The 16,131-nt window shown below is 34.5% G+C and overlaps 2 protein-coding genes across 2 annotated transcripts; both read right to left on the reverse strand.

Moving 5' to 3' along the window:
* Positions 1-1,076: 1,076 nt before the first annotated feature.
* On the reverse strand, positions 1,077-9,956 carry LOC120085845 (pentatricopeptide repeat-containing protein At5g10690-like). Its single transcript, XM_039042063.1, has 9 exons — positions 9,673-9,956; positions 9,111-9,293; positions 8,846-8,978; positions 7,464-7,561; positions 7,144-7,305; positions 6,964-7,032; positions 2,221-2,356; positions 1,905-2,137; positions 1,077-1,811 (listed from the first exon to the last, which is right to left on the reverse strand). Exons 1-9 carry the CDS (start codon positions 9,862-9,864, stop codon positions 1,734-1,736), a joined length of 1,284 nt encoding a protein of 427 aa, XP_038897991.1. The 5' UTR covers positions 9,865-9,956; the 3' UTR covers positions 1,077-1,733.
* A 4,431-nt stretch (positions 9,957-14,387) lies between these two features.
* Positions 14,388-15,754, reverse strand: LOC120086121. Its single transcript, XM_039042575.1, has 2 exons — positions 15,208-15,754; positions 14,388-15,074 (listed from the first exon to the last, which is right to left on the reverse strand). Exons 1-2 carry the CDS (start codon positions 15,504-15,506, stop codon positions 14,681-14,683), a joined length of 693 nt encoding a protein of 230 aa, XP_038898503.1. The 5' UTR covers positions 15,507-15,754; the 3' UTR covers positions 14,388-14,680.
* Between the last annotated feature and the right edge of the window lie 377 nt (positions 15,755-16,131).

Consider the following 16,131-nt stretch of genomic DNA (forward strand, 5'->3'; position numbering starts at 1 on the left):
TTGTAATTGCCCTCTAACGGACTAGGGTTGCTCTAGCAGTCCTATTTATGTCACCACTGTCTGCTCATGTATCAAGATTAGTTTTATAAACATAAAAAGAAAAGATCTGTACTGTCTGTGTTTTTTTCTCCCTGGTCTAGGATTTCCAGTAAATATTGTGTTTCTCCTCTGTTATTAGTTTTCATGCCGTTTAAAATAATTGTTTACACAGAATTAAAATAAAATATAAAATAAATCTTATTAAGGAGTGGACAGAAACAGTGACTTAATAAATCTTAGGTATACATGGAGTTGGGCAAAAGAATTTTATGTCTTAATACTCAATCCTAATCTTACAATTTTAAAAGTTCCATATTCTATTATTAAATACAAGTCCAAAACATTTAAAGGACTCGTAGACAGGAACGTATACATAATCTTAGGTATAATGGAGGTTGGGCAATAATGAAATCTAAAAAAATATATTGAACTATTTTTTATAAATGATAAAAATGTTTAATGTTTTTAAATATATGGGAATATAAAATAAACCATTCAGCAACGAAGTTGACGCCTGCAAATATGGCAAAAAATTTATCCTATAATTAAGATAGTAAGATATATCTTACTTACACTGCCTCTCGACTAGACATAGAATTCCTTCCATTTCTTAATAATTGTTGAAAGGTTCTCTATTGCCAACATCAATCTGCAAAGGGCATAATGTCCACAAAGTCCATAGAAATATCTTAAGAAAAGAATGAAAGAAGATTAACCAAATGTGAAAGTATGCAGATTCTAAAATTAACATGATTTATCAAGATTGCAAAGTTGCCGTTCACCCTTCATAGCACTCTAACGAGTCTAATCATTCATGATTCTGCTTATTACTGGAAACAGAAACTTCATTGGATAAAGAAACACATTTCGAAGCGACAAAAATAAAAATATCCTTCCACTCAAGGCAGGTCCAGGGAGCCGACAAAAAGAATTAACCAAATTGGATTTATTAAAGCAAGGAACCATTATGTTAAATAATAATAATAATAACAGCTGGTAAAGAAACCTACGAAGAGCTCAAAGAACTAATTAGCTCCAACGTGTTCTCACTGGAGCCATTCCAAATATCCCACTGTATGCTTAAAAAGATGGTGATGCAATATTTTTGTAGGAAGTTTTCACAAAATAGAAAAAATGTCAAAATATTTACAAAAATAGCAAAAAAAAAAAAAACAATAATAGACACGGGTAGATTTCTATCCGCGTCTATCAGTGATAAACTTAAATTATTTTCTATCACTGATAGACAGTTGATAGACTTCTATTAACCTCTATCAAAGAAGATTAAAATTTTGCTATTTTGTGTAAATAATTTCACTTATTTTTCTATTTTTTAAAATCCCCTATTTTGTACTGTAGATTTCCTTATATCTCATGAAAAGCATAGGGATGGACCCAAAATGTGTATGAGCTTCCTTAAAATACTAATGGACGGTAATTCTCTCGCTTTTCCTTACAGTTGCACATAAAACATCAATTTGGAAAAATGGCATGGAGGAGGCCCTTTTTAGGACCAAATATGTACTGTACATACACCAACAACCAAAACAACAATTCATGTAAACAAGATTTTTGCTTCCAGGTGGCTTTTGACAACTTGCAACTTAAAATCTTGCCAAATACATAAAGGAAAATACTTGTTTCTTTGCCACTCAGACCCTCATTGTGGTAAAAACTATAGTAAATTGGATAAACTACCACTGTATTAGCTCAATAACTTGTATAACAATCAACAGTCCATCTCTATCTACTGAGGGCGTATATGCTGTGGTCTACAATATAAAGGAAGCAAACTTTTAGCACTAAAAGGAAAAAAGCCACGTGTTCTCCAATACATTTAAATCTCAGAAGAAAATGGACAGTACCTGGTTGTCATTTAAAGCTGCCTCCATGAGAAGATGATCAGCTTCTTCCGAATATGCAGGAGAAATAGTTCCAGAGGAGTCCAGCCACATGCGTCTATGCAAACATTTGACCATCCTATAATCTCCTCTACTAGAAAAAACTCTCATGAGAGTGAGATAGAGATGTGGCTTTGGCCGTAAGTCCAAATTCCACCCCGAAAGCTTCAATAATTCCCCAAATAAAGAAAGAGCACCTGCTACCATGGACAAATTACCTACTCAGTACAATTCAATCCCAAAATTTTCTACCACTTACTAGTTATGTATACACTCATACCATTAATAGAGCCACAGTTAACCAAAGCATCAATCATTGCGGTGTATGCTGTTCGATCAATCAACAAATCATGAGAAGACTTCATTTCCAGCACAATTTTGTGAACAAGACAGACATCTTTCAGAATCCCAAAACCCTATTACAAAAATATAACCGTAATTAATGAATGGAAAGTTCATGTCATGAAAGGAAATCAAGATCCACCAGCTTGTAGCTCTAGTTACCCAAAGGAGCTAGAACCTAGAACCACTCGAGAAAATTTTAGAACATGAAAGAACTATTGTGGGTCAGACCAGAATGGGGGGTGGGGCAGTAAATAATATGCTCCTATGGCTATATTCAATTAATTTGGATGCAGGTTTCGCATGGTTTGTGAACAATGACTGCATGCATCCATAGTAACTAAAGAAGAATTCCAGATGCAGTATCAACTGGTAAAACAAAGAAGATCTACGCATCACTCTCGAAGGATAGAAACAGTATCAAATAGGCAGTATCTTGTTTGAGATTATATTTTCCTCTACAAGACCATAGGGAAGCCCAAAAATTTCTCTTCGTCAAAGTGATTGCACATCAATACTACCAAATGACCCATCAAGCCAAACACTTCACCTGGAAACTTTACTACATACACCCATAATCTTTTTAATACCAGTATCAACTAAAAGGAAGTCTAGTACACTACAAAATAACCTACCTACCAAATGACCCACACTGAAACTACCCGAGTTCAGACACTGCAACAATATTCGAAAGGACGCCCTTAAGGTCCTTTTGCAGAGGTTATCTGAAAGGAGACTTGTAGCTGTAGGTAAAAAGTGAAGTCGGTGTGTGCTAAGGATGGGGATTGCAACTCTACTCTCTTCCACCGGGTGGCGAGTGGCCGAAAGAGCAGGAATAGAATTGGCCCATTGGTCTCTGATTCAGGGGAGGTCATTATGGAGGATAAGAAGATCGAAGAGGAAGTTATTAGCTTCTTCTCTAGGTTATATGGTCCAAAGGTGTCAGCCAAACCCTTTGTTCAAGGGATTGAGTGGAACCCTATTTCTGAGGAGGATAAGGATAGTTTGTCCGAGCCTTTTACTGTTGAGGAGATCAAAAGGGCTGTTTTTGGAAGCGATAGTTCGAAAACCCCAAAGCCGGATGGGTTTACAATGGCTTTTTATCAAGAGAATTGGTCCCTTGTGAAGGAGGACCTGGTCAAAGTGTTCCAAAAGTTTTATGTAGAGATGTTCATTTAACCCACGGGGTCGGGGTCCTCCGAACGGGGTGGGGAATCCCCAATTAGACGGGGAATGGGGGAGGGAGCGGGGAGAAAATTTTCCCCATTGGCTAAACGGGGATGGGGACGGGAACCCGATCCCCCCAAATTCCCCGAGGGAATCCCCACCTTCCCCCTCTGATCACCGCAGGGAATTTCCAAAATTTTTCTAAAATAAAAGGCCCAAATGAAAAATGGGTTCTTTTCTTAAAACCAATGAAAAGTGGTCTTATGCATGTCATCATTGTATGAAATTACCACTTTAACCCCAAATGCATTCTTCTTTTTTCTTCGTTTTGCAACGTTTTTCCTTTTTTTTCTTTTTTTCTTGAGTTTCTTCTTCTAACTTTTTCTCTTTTTTTTAAAGCTCTTTTTTTTTTTTTTGCGATTTTTATTTTTTTTTGCATTTCTTCTTCGGTTTTTTCTCTTTTTTTTCTCGTCTTTTTTCTGTGTTTCTTCTTTCTTTTTTTTCATTTTCTCTGCATTTCTACTTCTTCCTATTTTTCTTTTTTTTTTTTTTTTGCGTTTCTTTGCATCGAGCATAGACCATACAATATACAACGTAGAGCATAGAATATGGAGCATCGTATATCGAGCATCAAGCATTGTGTACTGTGCATCGATACACAATGCTCGAGCATGGAGCATTGTACATCATGCATCGAGCATCGAGCATCGTGTATCATGCATCGAGCATCGAGCATCGAGCATAGAGCATAAAACATAGAGTGTAGAGCATAGCACATGGAGTGTCGTGTATCGTGCATCGAGCATCGAGAGGTGTTCTCAGTTGCAAGCGCGTGGATGGTTTTCAAGGTCGAATTGGTAAATTCACAGGGTGCTGACACAAGCAAAAGGCCATTTTTCATTCACTTTTAAAAAGGTACACAGTTTACATTAGAGCCTTTGAAAAAGGGTCATCCATCCGACGAACCCATGGGGAATCCCCGCCGATCCCCGCAGGGAATTTCACGGGGATGGAGACTGAAATGGGTAATGGGGAGGGGGGACGGGGAAGCCATCCCCAGCCCCACCCCACCCCGTGGACATCTCTAATTTAACGAAAGGGGGATTAAATAGATTAATGTTGGAAACTTACATCTGTTTGATCCCTAATTATTTGACCTTTTGAATAATAGTCCAGACGAACTTATGAAAATAAAGGAGAATGTGACAAGAGATAAAGATTTTCATCCAATTTGTCTCATCACAAGTGTACAAAATTTTAGCAAAGGTTCTGGCGAATCGTCTGAAGAGGGTGCTCCTATCAACTACATCTGATAAGCAAAAGGCCTTCGTGGCAGGGAGGCAAATTTTGGATCAAGACCTTGTGGCCAACAAGGCGATTGAGGACTAGAGAGCTAGAAAGAAGGAAGGGGTGTTTAAGATTGATTTTGAAAAAGCTTATGTCCATGTGGATGGGAACTTTATGGATAAGGTTTTATATAGGAAAGGCTTTGGTTATAAATGGCGTATGAGGATCTAGGGTTGCCTGAGGAATATGAGCTACTCCTTTCTAATCAGTGGGAGCCCTAGAGGTAATGTGAAGGCGTCGAGAGGTTTGAGGCAGGGAGACCCACTCTCCCCTTTTCTCTTCCTCCTTGTTGTGGATGTGCTTAGCAGATTGGTGACTAAGTGTGTCGAAGGTAACCTAATTGAGCCCTTTGAGGTGAGTAAGGATAGGGTTTCTCTCTCCCATCTTCAATTTGCGGATGACACCCTTTTCTTCTGCTCGGGTAATGTTAATTCATTTTCAATGTTGAATCACATTCTTACTTTCTTTGAGGAGATGTCAGGCCTGAAGATAAATAGGGGTAAGTGTTGTGTCATGGGTATCAATAGCGAGGATGAAAAGATTAAAAGGTGGGCTGAGTGGATTGGATGTGAGGTGGGAAGTTTCCCTCTTTTTACCTTGGTCTTCCTCTTGGGAATAGTTTGAAGTGTGTTTCATTATGGGACCCTGTGATAGACAAAGTTTGAAATAGATTGGCTTCTTGGAAAAAGACTTTCTTTTCTAAAGCAGGTCGTCTTACTCTCATTAAGTCCATCCTAAGTGGCATTTCGGTTTATGTCTTTTCTCTCTTTAGAGCTCCGAAGGGAGGTGTGTAATTGTTTGGAGAGGTTGATGCGAGACTTCCTCTGGGAAGGGGCTGATGAAGGGAAAGGTATCGGCTTGCATCTTATTAAATGGGAGATCATCGAGAAACCCATGTGTTTGGGGGGTCTTGATATTGGGACCCTTATGGCTTGAAACAAAGCCCTTTTAGCCAAATGGTTGTTGCGCTTTTCCTCCGAGCCCAATTCCTTGTGGCGTAGGGTTATTGCTAGTAAAAATGGTCCCCATCCTTTTGAGTGGTTGGCTAAAGGGATTAATGAGACTTATCGGAATCTTTGGAAAGATATTGCGAAAGAGCTCTCTACTTTTGTTCCTTGGGTTCGTTATGTGGTGAGGGATGGGAGAAAGACGTATTTCTGGGAAGATCACTGGGATCACTGGGTGGGGGAGAGACCTTTTTGTAGTTCTTTCCCTCGGTTGTATCATTTGTCATCTCTTAAAAATCATTTTGTGATATTTTCTCGTTTGGACAATGAGTTCTTGCTCTTTCTCCTTTGAGTTCCGTCGTGCTCTGTCCGATAGGGAAACGATGGATGTGGGTGACCTCATTTCTCTTCTTGAAAGTCATCCCTTTCGCCTTGGGAGGAGAAATGTGACAGTCTGGAGCCTTAATCCTTTGAAAGGGTTCTCGTGTAAATCGCTTTTTCACTGTTTGGTTAACCCTGCTTTTGTGGGTGAGTCTGTCTTCTCATCGTTGCGAAGGATTAAAATTCCTAAAAAGGTGAGATTCTTTACCTAGCAAGTTCTCCACAACCGTATTAGTACGTTGGATAGGCTTGTTAGGAAAATGTCGTCGTTGGTTCCTTTTTGTTTCATTCTTTGCAGGAAGGCGAAGGAAGACTTGGACCATATTCTTTGGCACTATGATTTTCAAGCTTTGTCTAGGATTCTTTTTTTCAGGCGTTTGGTATGATGTGTGCCTGTCAAAGAGACGTTAGAAATATGATCGAGGAGTCCATCTTCAATCTGCCATTTGGGGAGAGAGGTCGTTTTCTCTAGCTGGCTAGTGTTTGTGCTATTGTTTGGGTGTTGTGAGATGAGAGGAATAGAAGGGTGTTTAGTAGAGTTGAGAGGGATACTAGAGATACATGGTCTCTTATTCGTTTTCACGTTTCTCATTGGGCTTCGATTTCTAAGGTTTTTTGTAATTATCCTATGAACATGATTTTGCATAGTTGGAGTCCCTTCTTGCAGATGGATTCCCCTTTTTTGTGGGCTGTTTTTGTATACCCATGTATTCTTTCATTTTTTCTCAACAAAAATCGTTGATCTTATTAAAAAAAAAACAAAAAATCATAAGCATATGTAACTTGTTGAGAATAAATTGTTTTACATGATAAGAAAAGCGAGTGAAAAGTTCACTGACCTTAAGTAAAGTAGTGTACGTCACAACATCAGGAAAAATATCTTCCTGGTCATACTTATCAGCTTGTTCCTGAAAAAAATGAAATTATGAGTAACAAAATACAAACACTGGTTGATTGCTCAACCAATTAATAAACGTATTCGGAGGCTCTAAACTGGCCTTTCAATACATGTTTGTGACCTTCATTTCCTCAAAGAAATGCATTGCTGCATCCAGTTTGTTGATCTTCACACAAGCAGAGATTAATGTATTATATGTGAGCCTATCAGGTTTCAACTCCAGATTTAGCATCTCATTGTACATGGCTAAAGCAGCTTGAGGAACACCTGAGCATACGTACCCCTGAAAATCCATGAGAAGAAAATTACTAAGCAATGTAATCCAAATGCTGGCTTCTCCAATTGCCACACCAGGTCAGACATTGATAGTTTGATACAATGCAACAAATATTTTTATTTCTCATTAGTAATTATCCTGCAGAACTAGAACTGTGGGCACACCTTCATCAATAAGTTGTAAACTGATATAGAGAGATTGCCTCCTTCACGAAGTAAGAACCCATATCGTGCTATTAGACCATTGGCACGGCGCATGTCTCCTGCACTACAAAAATCAACATGATAGCATAAATATATCATTTAAAAAAGATATCTAATTATAATGAACAAATCTTTTTACAGAAAATTCCCTACAATTGATTTGATTCTTCATTCTACATTATTTTTCCGTAACATTTAACTTAAACAACCAACTACCAAAGAAACTTTATAAAACTAGTTGTGCGTCTCTAATATATCATTTAGCAACAAACAATCATCAAAAATCAAGAAAAATATATCCTAACATAAATATGCACAAATCTACAGACTGACATGGAGATGATCAATAATTTTTTAATTAAAAATAATAATAATAACAGTAGAACTATTAGAACACAAGTCGTTGAATCATGTCCATTTATGGGGTCAGTTCAAACTTTATAAAATTAAATTTATAAGATTTTTTTTTTTTTTTTCGTACTGCATATATCATGCAAAATATATATATCCGTAGTTACATGTATAATAGTTTTCTAAGTTAAAGTTTGTTATTGAAATTTAGAAAGTATGAAGAACAAATTTGGAATTTCGCACATACTGATGATGCCGAAATCTAATCACAATATATATTACTGTTACAATCTTCTGATGTCTTGAGTTATTAGTAGTGCTACAAAGCACTGTTTAAATATTTCGATATAAAAGTGAATTGTATTTAAATTGTAAGAGTTTTCTTTTTGTTCTCTTTTCTTCTTTTTCTTTTTAATTTAAAGAAAATGACGCAGTCTTGTCACTTACTACCTGAGATGTGAATGAAAATATATTATATATAAATAAACAAATGCGTATGTTAGGAGGTTCTGGCCTTAATTAAGATTTGAATGCCTTAAAAAGAAAGTCAAAAGTTCCACCTTTTAAGCCTTTTAAAAATGAATAAATGACATAGATAGATACATGATCATGTCTGACAACCAAATTAAACTGCAATGTTCATTGTACGCTGATTTTAGTTGCTTCATGTTTCCATTAAAATGTACAAAGCTTACATAGTAATATACATATATCTAAACTGTTACACAGAGAACGGTATAATGCTCACCACCATCAATTAAGGTGAGACTGTTGAATTTATAATGATAATGAGTGAGTTACAGCAGCAAATGTAATACAGTAAAATATAAATATTTATACCTGAAAGCTTAATAATCTGAACAAAATACAAATAAGTTGACCATAGACTAACTCCCTAAACTCTTGAGACGTTAATCTGATCCTTGAAGCTTAGATAAACACAGGAACGATACAGAAAACTGCTTAACAAGTGACCTCTCGTAGAAACTGACCTGCTTCAATTAAAGCATTTAGAAGACCATAAATAAGTGGTGCTGACAATGTTGGACCCCCAATAGCAGTACCTTCCTCCACAGATTCAAGAATTTGAAATGCTTCATCAATCTTGCGAGCTTCACCCAAACCCTGGCAAAGAAAATACCAAGATGAAACTGGAAAAATAAATAATCACGACTCTCCCAACTGTTACAATTACGATTTTCCACGTAGCTCAATTAGGAATCTAAAACTCATAATAGTTTAACTATACTAAAGTACCTTTAATAGCGTGCCATAACTGACATTGTCTAGACCACAATTATCTGGGTTGGACATTTCATTAAAAGTCCTCAGAGCTAAATCAATATCACCACAATGAACACAAGCTTCCAAGACCGCATTCATAACAATTGTATTCAGCTTTCCATAACGTCTCTTGGCGATCTCAATTTCCTTAAATACCTGAGAAAGTAAATGACGATAAGAACTCAAAGACGAAAACTCACCTAATTGCCAAGAATGATACCCTTCGATGAAAGCCCTCACTTATAATCCAACCACTAATTTCTAACGTCGAAAATACTATACCACACAAATCCATTACGTGAGACAGTATAATTTAATCAATGAGAATTCATGAACTACCGATACTTAAAATGAAGATGACATTGAAAATTATCAAACTCGCCTTTATCCTGAAGTGGCATGAAAGTGAAATTTCGTATACAACGGCAAGCAATAACATGACTACAAATTGGAGTCCTTCATCTTTTTTCTCACATTCTTAAGAATTAACAGTTGAAATAAATCAAAGTAAATAGAGAACAGAAACAAGTAAAACCTGGTGGAGCTGCTTGCGATGGGTGAGTCTGACGACACGAGAGGTCAGCCGCTTGAGATTAGGACTCCGATGAGAGTCTCTCCGACGCCGGGCGGCGGCCGTGCGAGAAGGAAGCGAACGAGAAAATACGTTCGTTGAGTCGGACGGATTTAATGCCAGATGACGAGAGGAGAATGATGTGATCCGTAGCATCTTCTCCGGTTGTAGTTGTTACTGCCGATAAGATACAGAGAGAAACTAACCATCAGCCATGGAGCGAAAGAGATACTGAAAGAAGTGGATGACGACACGACGTAAAATTGGCGGCAAATGTACGGTGTCGTTGAGTTGGGCCCTTCGGCCCAATCTTTCGGGATACGGCCTGGCCCGTTTTACGGCACTTCTGTGGGTAATTCGAGGCCCAGCCCAATTGGAATACGTAAAACATGGAATACATAACATTTTGGTTATATATTTCGAAATTTGTTTAATTTAGTCAATTGTTTAAACTTAAATTAGTTCCTATTAGTTTATTGTTGATTTTTCTCAACAAAATTAATTTCTAAGAGCATTCCCTTTACGTGGTGACATTTCTTCTTCTTAATATTATTATTAAACAAACTTTAATACAAATTAACTTTAAAGTACTAAATTCAATATTTGATTGAAAATATCAAAACTAAAATTTGACAATAAAAAGAAATTCAAAGTTCAAAGATTAAAATTGTATATTCAATTTTGTGTCTAATTGATCCTTAGGGTCCATTCGGATAGCAAAATAACTGTTTCTTGGGTTTGAATATTAAATGTATAAGTTTTAAATGTCTGAGATAATTAATGGATATATAAAATAATTACTGTCTAAAAGTTTTTATTTGCCAATTTTATATACGAAAACCCAAACTAAATATTAATCAAATATGGGAAAACAAAATTTGATCATAATTAAATTTTAATTATGTAATATATTTTTATATTGATTAATTATTTAATTACTTATTATTAGATTAATATTTGTATTAAATAGTATTTAAATTATTTTATTTGATTAATAAAATCAACAAAATAAATATATAATTATAATATTAATAATCCACGGTAAAATTTTATATTAAATAGTTAAAATAACATAAAATATAAATGGTAGATGTATCAGTTGAACGTGATAGTAATGATTAATTGATGTTAAAAATTTCCCAGGTATGGAAGGTAGTAAAAATTCATGTCATAAAGATTTGTAAAGTTTCATAGATCGTGTATTTAAAAAGTGAAATCCTGTAAAACAAATAAACATATTAAATATTTGTCTGAAATCTCATAGCAATATCTACGAAACAAACGAGCCTTTAAGCTTTTAAAGATGAATCCACGTAGAATTCATGTAACAAAAAAAACTACAAACGAAGAGAACAAAAGTTGGAAACAAAAAATAAATATAGTACGGAGGATCAAATCCTTCAATTAAATTCGATATTCATTGAAATTGAAATATTACAAATATTTACAAACAAATAAAAACTAACCACTAATACACCAATCCTCAAATTCTAACATTAACTTAAATTCTCCTTCATCAATGTCACTAAGCCATTAGGCCTCTGTCTTTCTATCTAGGGGACACTAACTAAAACAAAAGCCACTAGCATTAATCAAAGAAAAAAAGAAATCAATTACTTACCAATTAACCTTGCACTAATTCTTAGAAGTTCAAAGACAAGTGTTACCCTAAGATTATAAGGTAAATTAGTTTTTATTTTCGTTTTTTAATAATATATAAAGTAAAATAATCGAACCTGGTAATTTTCAAATCAATAGGAAAATAGTACCTTCGAAAGTTTAGACTTCATTCGGTAATCGTTTGATTTTTTTTTTTTGAAACTAAGATTATTTCATCCACATTTGTTATAATGATTTGCATATTTTTTTAAGTACGATTGTTGAGTTATTAGCCAAATTTCAAAATGAAAATAATTTTTTGAAAGCTACTTTTTTTTAATCATCATAAATTGGTTTGGTTTTTTAAATCATTTATGAATAGTAGATAATAAATGGAGAAATTTTGAGGTAGAAGCAGCGTTCATAGGCTTAATTTTTAAAAACAAAAACAAAAAAATAAAATGGTTACCAAACGGTGTCTTAAATATATCATTTATATATATATAAACATGCACGTGCGTATACTGAGCTTTGGAAGATGTTTTAAAATTTTGTGTTAGATAGTTGGCGGGTCATTGAGGGACTGGATTTATACCGAAAGTCTTGAAATTGATTTAGGGGTGTTTGATAAATGGGTATGAGTTGTTGGGTTGGGTGGGCCCATATTTGTTAAGCTCATAAAGAAAAAATGTGGGTTATTAAAACCACTTGTTTTACCCAATTAAAACTAACCCTAAAAATCAGTGATATTTTCATTTTTTTTCTCTCTTCCCTCATTTTCGCCGTCTGGATTCTTCTCCAGATCTTTTTTTTTTTCATCAAACCTTTGGATCGTCACTTTCTAAAAGTTCCCCATGGTGGCCGCCATTATTAACAATTTCTCAGTTCCTTTCATCCAAGGCGGAATCCCCCAAGAATCTTCTGGTGTTTTTTACGTCATTTTTCCTTCTCTCTTCTTCTGATGCCCTGTTGTTCGGTTTCTTCCAGCATCTTCTCTCTTCTCCCACGGTTTGGTTTCTTCCCTCATCTCATCTCTTATTCCGCGTCCCTTTTCTTCTTCCATTTTCTTTCTGTTGCTATTTTTTTTTTCGAATTTTTGTTATATTTTTCGATTTCTTCCCTCATGTTTTCATATTTATCTTGTCTTTTGTTTACATTTTTTTTTTTTTGTATACATCCTAATATGATTTTCATTTCAAATTTGGTAGCTAATTTAATAGATTTTTTTTTTGTGTTATATTACATAAATATTTTACAAAAAATTGATATGATGATTTGTTTCATGAGGGTGATCATGTCACCCTTATTGACCTTCTTGTCACAAACATTTAGAAGACAGATTGCTTCATTGCAGTACCAAAACACGTATGGAAGGGGTATTGCCTCCGTTTACTAGGAAGAAACATGTAGACTGACCACTGATATTTGAACCAGTACCCTATATTTTTTCTTTTGGATAACAACAAATGGAAAATGGACTATCATGTCGAAAAGACTGATAACTTTTGCATACGTCATGACATGTAATTTTTATGTTTGTATTATGACACGAATATCATAAGTATCGAAAAGAATATATATTTTGTGAATTTTTCTTGGAAACAGCCACATGTTCGGTCGATTCATGTTATTTTTGTGATCTTATGAAAAATGTTATTGTACTACGTCACATTCTCACCACCATAATCAAATGAAAGGTAATTATCACATGTACAATTTCAATTCCAAATATACTATCCATATTATATAAAAATAAACTGTATGATATGTGAAATGATAATGTTAAGTTAGCAAAATTCAATATATATACATAAAATATACCAATTAGTAATTAGGAAAATTACCTTCGATATGTATACATACAATATACAATATACCAATTAATTGAGCAACGATATGAAATGTATTTTATTTATATGTTTTACAGATTGAAGAGAATTAGTACTATTACAGTTTTTAAAAATAATATATGAAAAACAATCTATCATGTTCTACAAATTGAGAAAAAAATGTGAGATTGTTCAGCCTATGTCATAAATGATTTGAGAAAATAAGTGTATATTTGAAAATTAATCAACAATAACAAAGCATAAAACTAAAAAAATAAAAGAATGAAATAAAAAACAAACAGACAAAAATAAAACTAATCTCATTCACAAAAAACTGCATCAGATCCCCCAATTCAACTCAACTCTACTCTACACAACAAACACAAACAATAATTACTAACTCAATTCAACTCTGCAAATAAACACAGACAATTTAACTCCAAGATAATTTAATTATTCAGATAATAATTATCAATTAAACTCTTTAGTTTATGTTGTCTCTAATTTGTTATCTTGTTCACTATCTATCAATCACATATCACGTTAGATTATGATATACCAAGATAGACATCTATAAGTATCAGTGATAAATATCTATCACGATCTATCAATAATAGATAGTGACATTTTACTATATTTAAAAATACATAAACATTTTTATCATTTAAAAAAAGTAGTTCAATATATATATTTTAATTTTCATTATTTGCCCAACTCCATTATACCTAAGATTTTATTAGTCACGTGTCTAGGAGTCTTAAATGTTTGGACTTGTATTTAATAATAGATATGGAACTTTTAAAATTGTAGATTAGGTTGAGTATTTAAGACATAAAATCTAACCTTATATTTAATCAAATATTTATTTAAAAAAACAATTGTAAATTTAGAGAACAGTCAAATACTTTTAAAAGCGTGCGATGCTAACAACCACAAGATCTATGATTTGAATCATTCTACCTCTAAATATACTAGAAAAAATTATTTAAAAATTATATTTTGTATCTCATATATTTACGAATTCTCAATTTCGCATCTTGACCTATCCAATATTTTGAAATTTATAAATTTCATAGATACAAAATTGATAGTTCAAAATTTCTCGAACATAAAATTCAAATTTATATCTGATCGATCAATTAAAAGACCAACTTGATTCAACTATAAAAGTTATAACTAGATTTGTTACTCTATTACACATTGCCCAAAAAAAAAAAAAAGTGAAAATAGCAATGAAATGAAATATGAAGATTATATCCTTTTTCCACCGTCACTTTCCATCTCCCTCAAACAATCATATCATAAATCATACACACAATGACACAACCATATATACATATACACATATATATATAATTATAATATTACTATTAATAATTAGATAAAAACCTATATTATTAATTTATCTACATGGACTCATGAAACATAAAAATTAAAATTAGAAAAAAAAAGTTTTTTTCTTTCTTCCCTTCCTCTTCGTTCAGAACGATAAATCTTTAAAAAGTCGAGAACAAAGGGCTTAGAGGATTTCATTTCATTACGAGTCATTGTTGTTCATATTCTTGCAGATCAAAACAGCTCTTGGATTTGAAGCCATTCACGAGCTTTCGATCATGGAATCTTTGCCCTAGTGTTCGTCTTCTTCGTTCCTTCTCTTCATCTTCTTCATCGCTTTCTCCATCTCCGTCCTCTGAATCGGATTCCTCACTCGCTTCTTTACGATCTTCTTCTTCATCTTCGTTCAGTGCCAACAGAGGCATCGATTTAGGGTTTGGCCAGTTGTAGAATGAAGCTTTTCTCGACCATTTCGACGCCATTAAAATCCTTCTTCTCTTGTTGAAAGGATTCTCCGGCTTCTCTAAATCTTTCACTTGAATCACCTCTGATAGATTTGCAAACGACTTCGATTTCCCCGAGAAATGGCTCGATAATCCCCTTCTGCAATTTCATCACATTAAAATTGCGTGATTAATTGGAAATTTTCAGGTTCAATTGCTAATTCGCCTTCGATTTTCGGTTTCTAGTTTATAAATTAGGGGAAATTTTAAGAATTAGGGATTGAGAAACTCACTTAATCGGAAGAGCTTCTTCGAGAGATTCCAATCCGCATAATCCTCCTTCCATTGGCTTGCTCTGTACCTCATCAGTGTCTCCATCGTCATCGGAATCGGCGTCAGGAATTCCAATCGACGACGAACTCGCCGACGAATTTTCCCCAATCGAGCTACCAGATCCAGACTCGCGAAAACCCGACCGGGCTCGATTCTGAGTCTCGGGGGGGGATGGATTCTCCAGCGGAATAGAAACGCCAGCGAACGCCGTGGGCGGCGGTACCTCGATGCTGAACGTTGGACCGAACAAAACCTCCATCAGTTACCGGCGGGAGATCGAGTCCGTCCCACTAGTGAGATGGGGCGGGCTTCCGACCTTCCTCCGCTGTGGTTCTCCTCGCCGGCGACGCCCTAGAATTAGGGTTCGTTGTCATCAACCGGCGGCGGTTGGCTGATTGGACTGACTTTTCTGGTGGAGAGAGAAAGAAGATAGAGAGAGAGAGAGAGAGAGTAAAGAGATAAGAGGGGTCTCTATGAACTTTACAGAGAAAGGGATATTTTAAGAGTTTTGGGGGAGAATTTGGTTTGGAATTTGTTTTTTGTTTCTTTTCCTTTTTTTTTTCCCTTCTTCTTTTAGTGAATTAGAAATTAAAAAAAATACATAGAACGAAATATATTGGAAAAAAAATAAAAGGTCAAATTACAATTTTAATACTAATTTTCAAGTTCCTTTTTTTTATGAACTTTAAGGACATTTTTTTAAAAAAAATCGATTATGATGATATAAAATATTACAGCTAAATATGCAAATTTAATTTTAAATGATTAAAATCCATGTTTTACTTGTAATTTTAAACGTGACAAAAGTGAACTATCACATATTTTCACAACACTTTATCGTCCTTACTTGTATACTTATAATAATTTTATTATTTAGTGGTGAG

The sequence above is a fragment of the Benincasa hispida genome, chromosome 9, assembly GCF_009727055.1.
Source record: "Benincasa hispida cultivar B227 chromosome 9, ASM972705v1, whole genome shotgun sequence".
NCBI classification, from domain to species: Eukaryota; Viridiplantae; Streptophyta; class Magnoliopsida; order Cucurbitales; family Cucurbitaceae; genus Benincasa; species Benincasa hispida.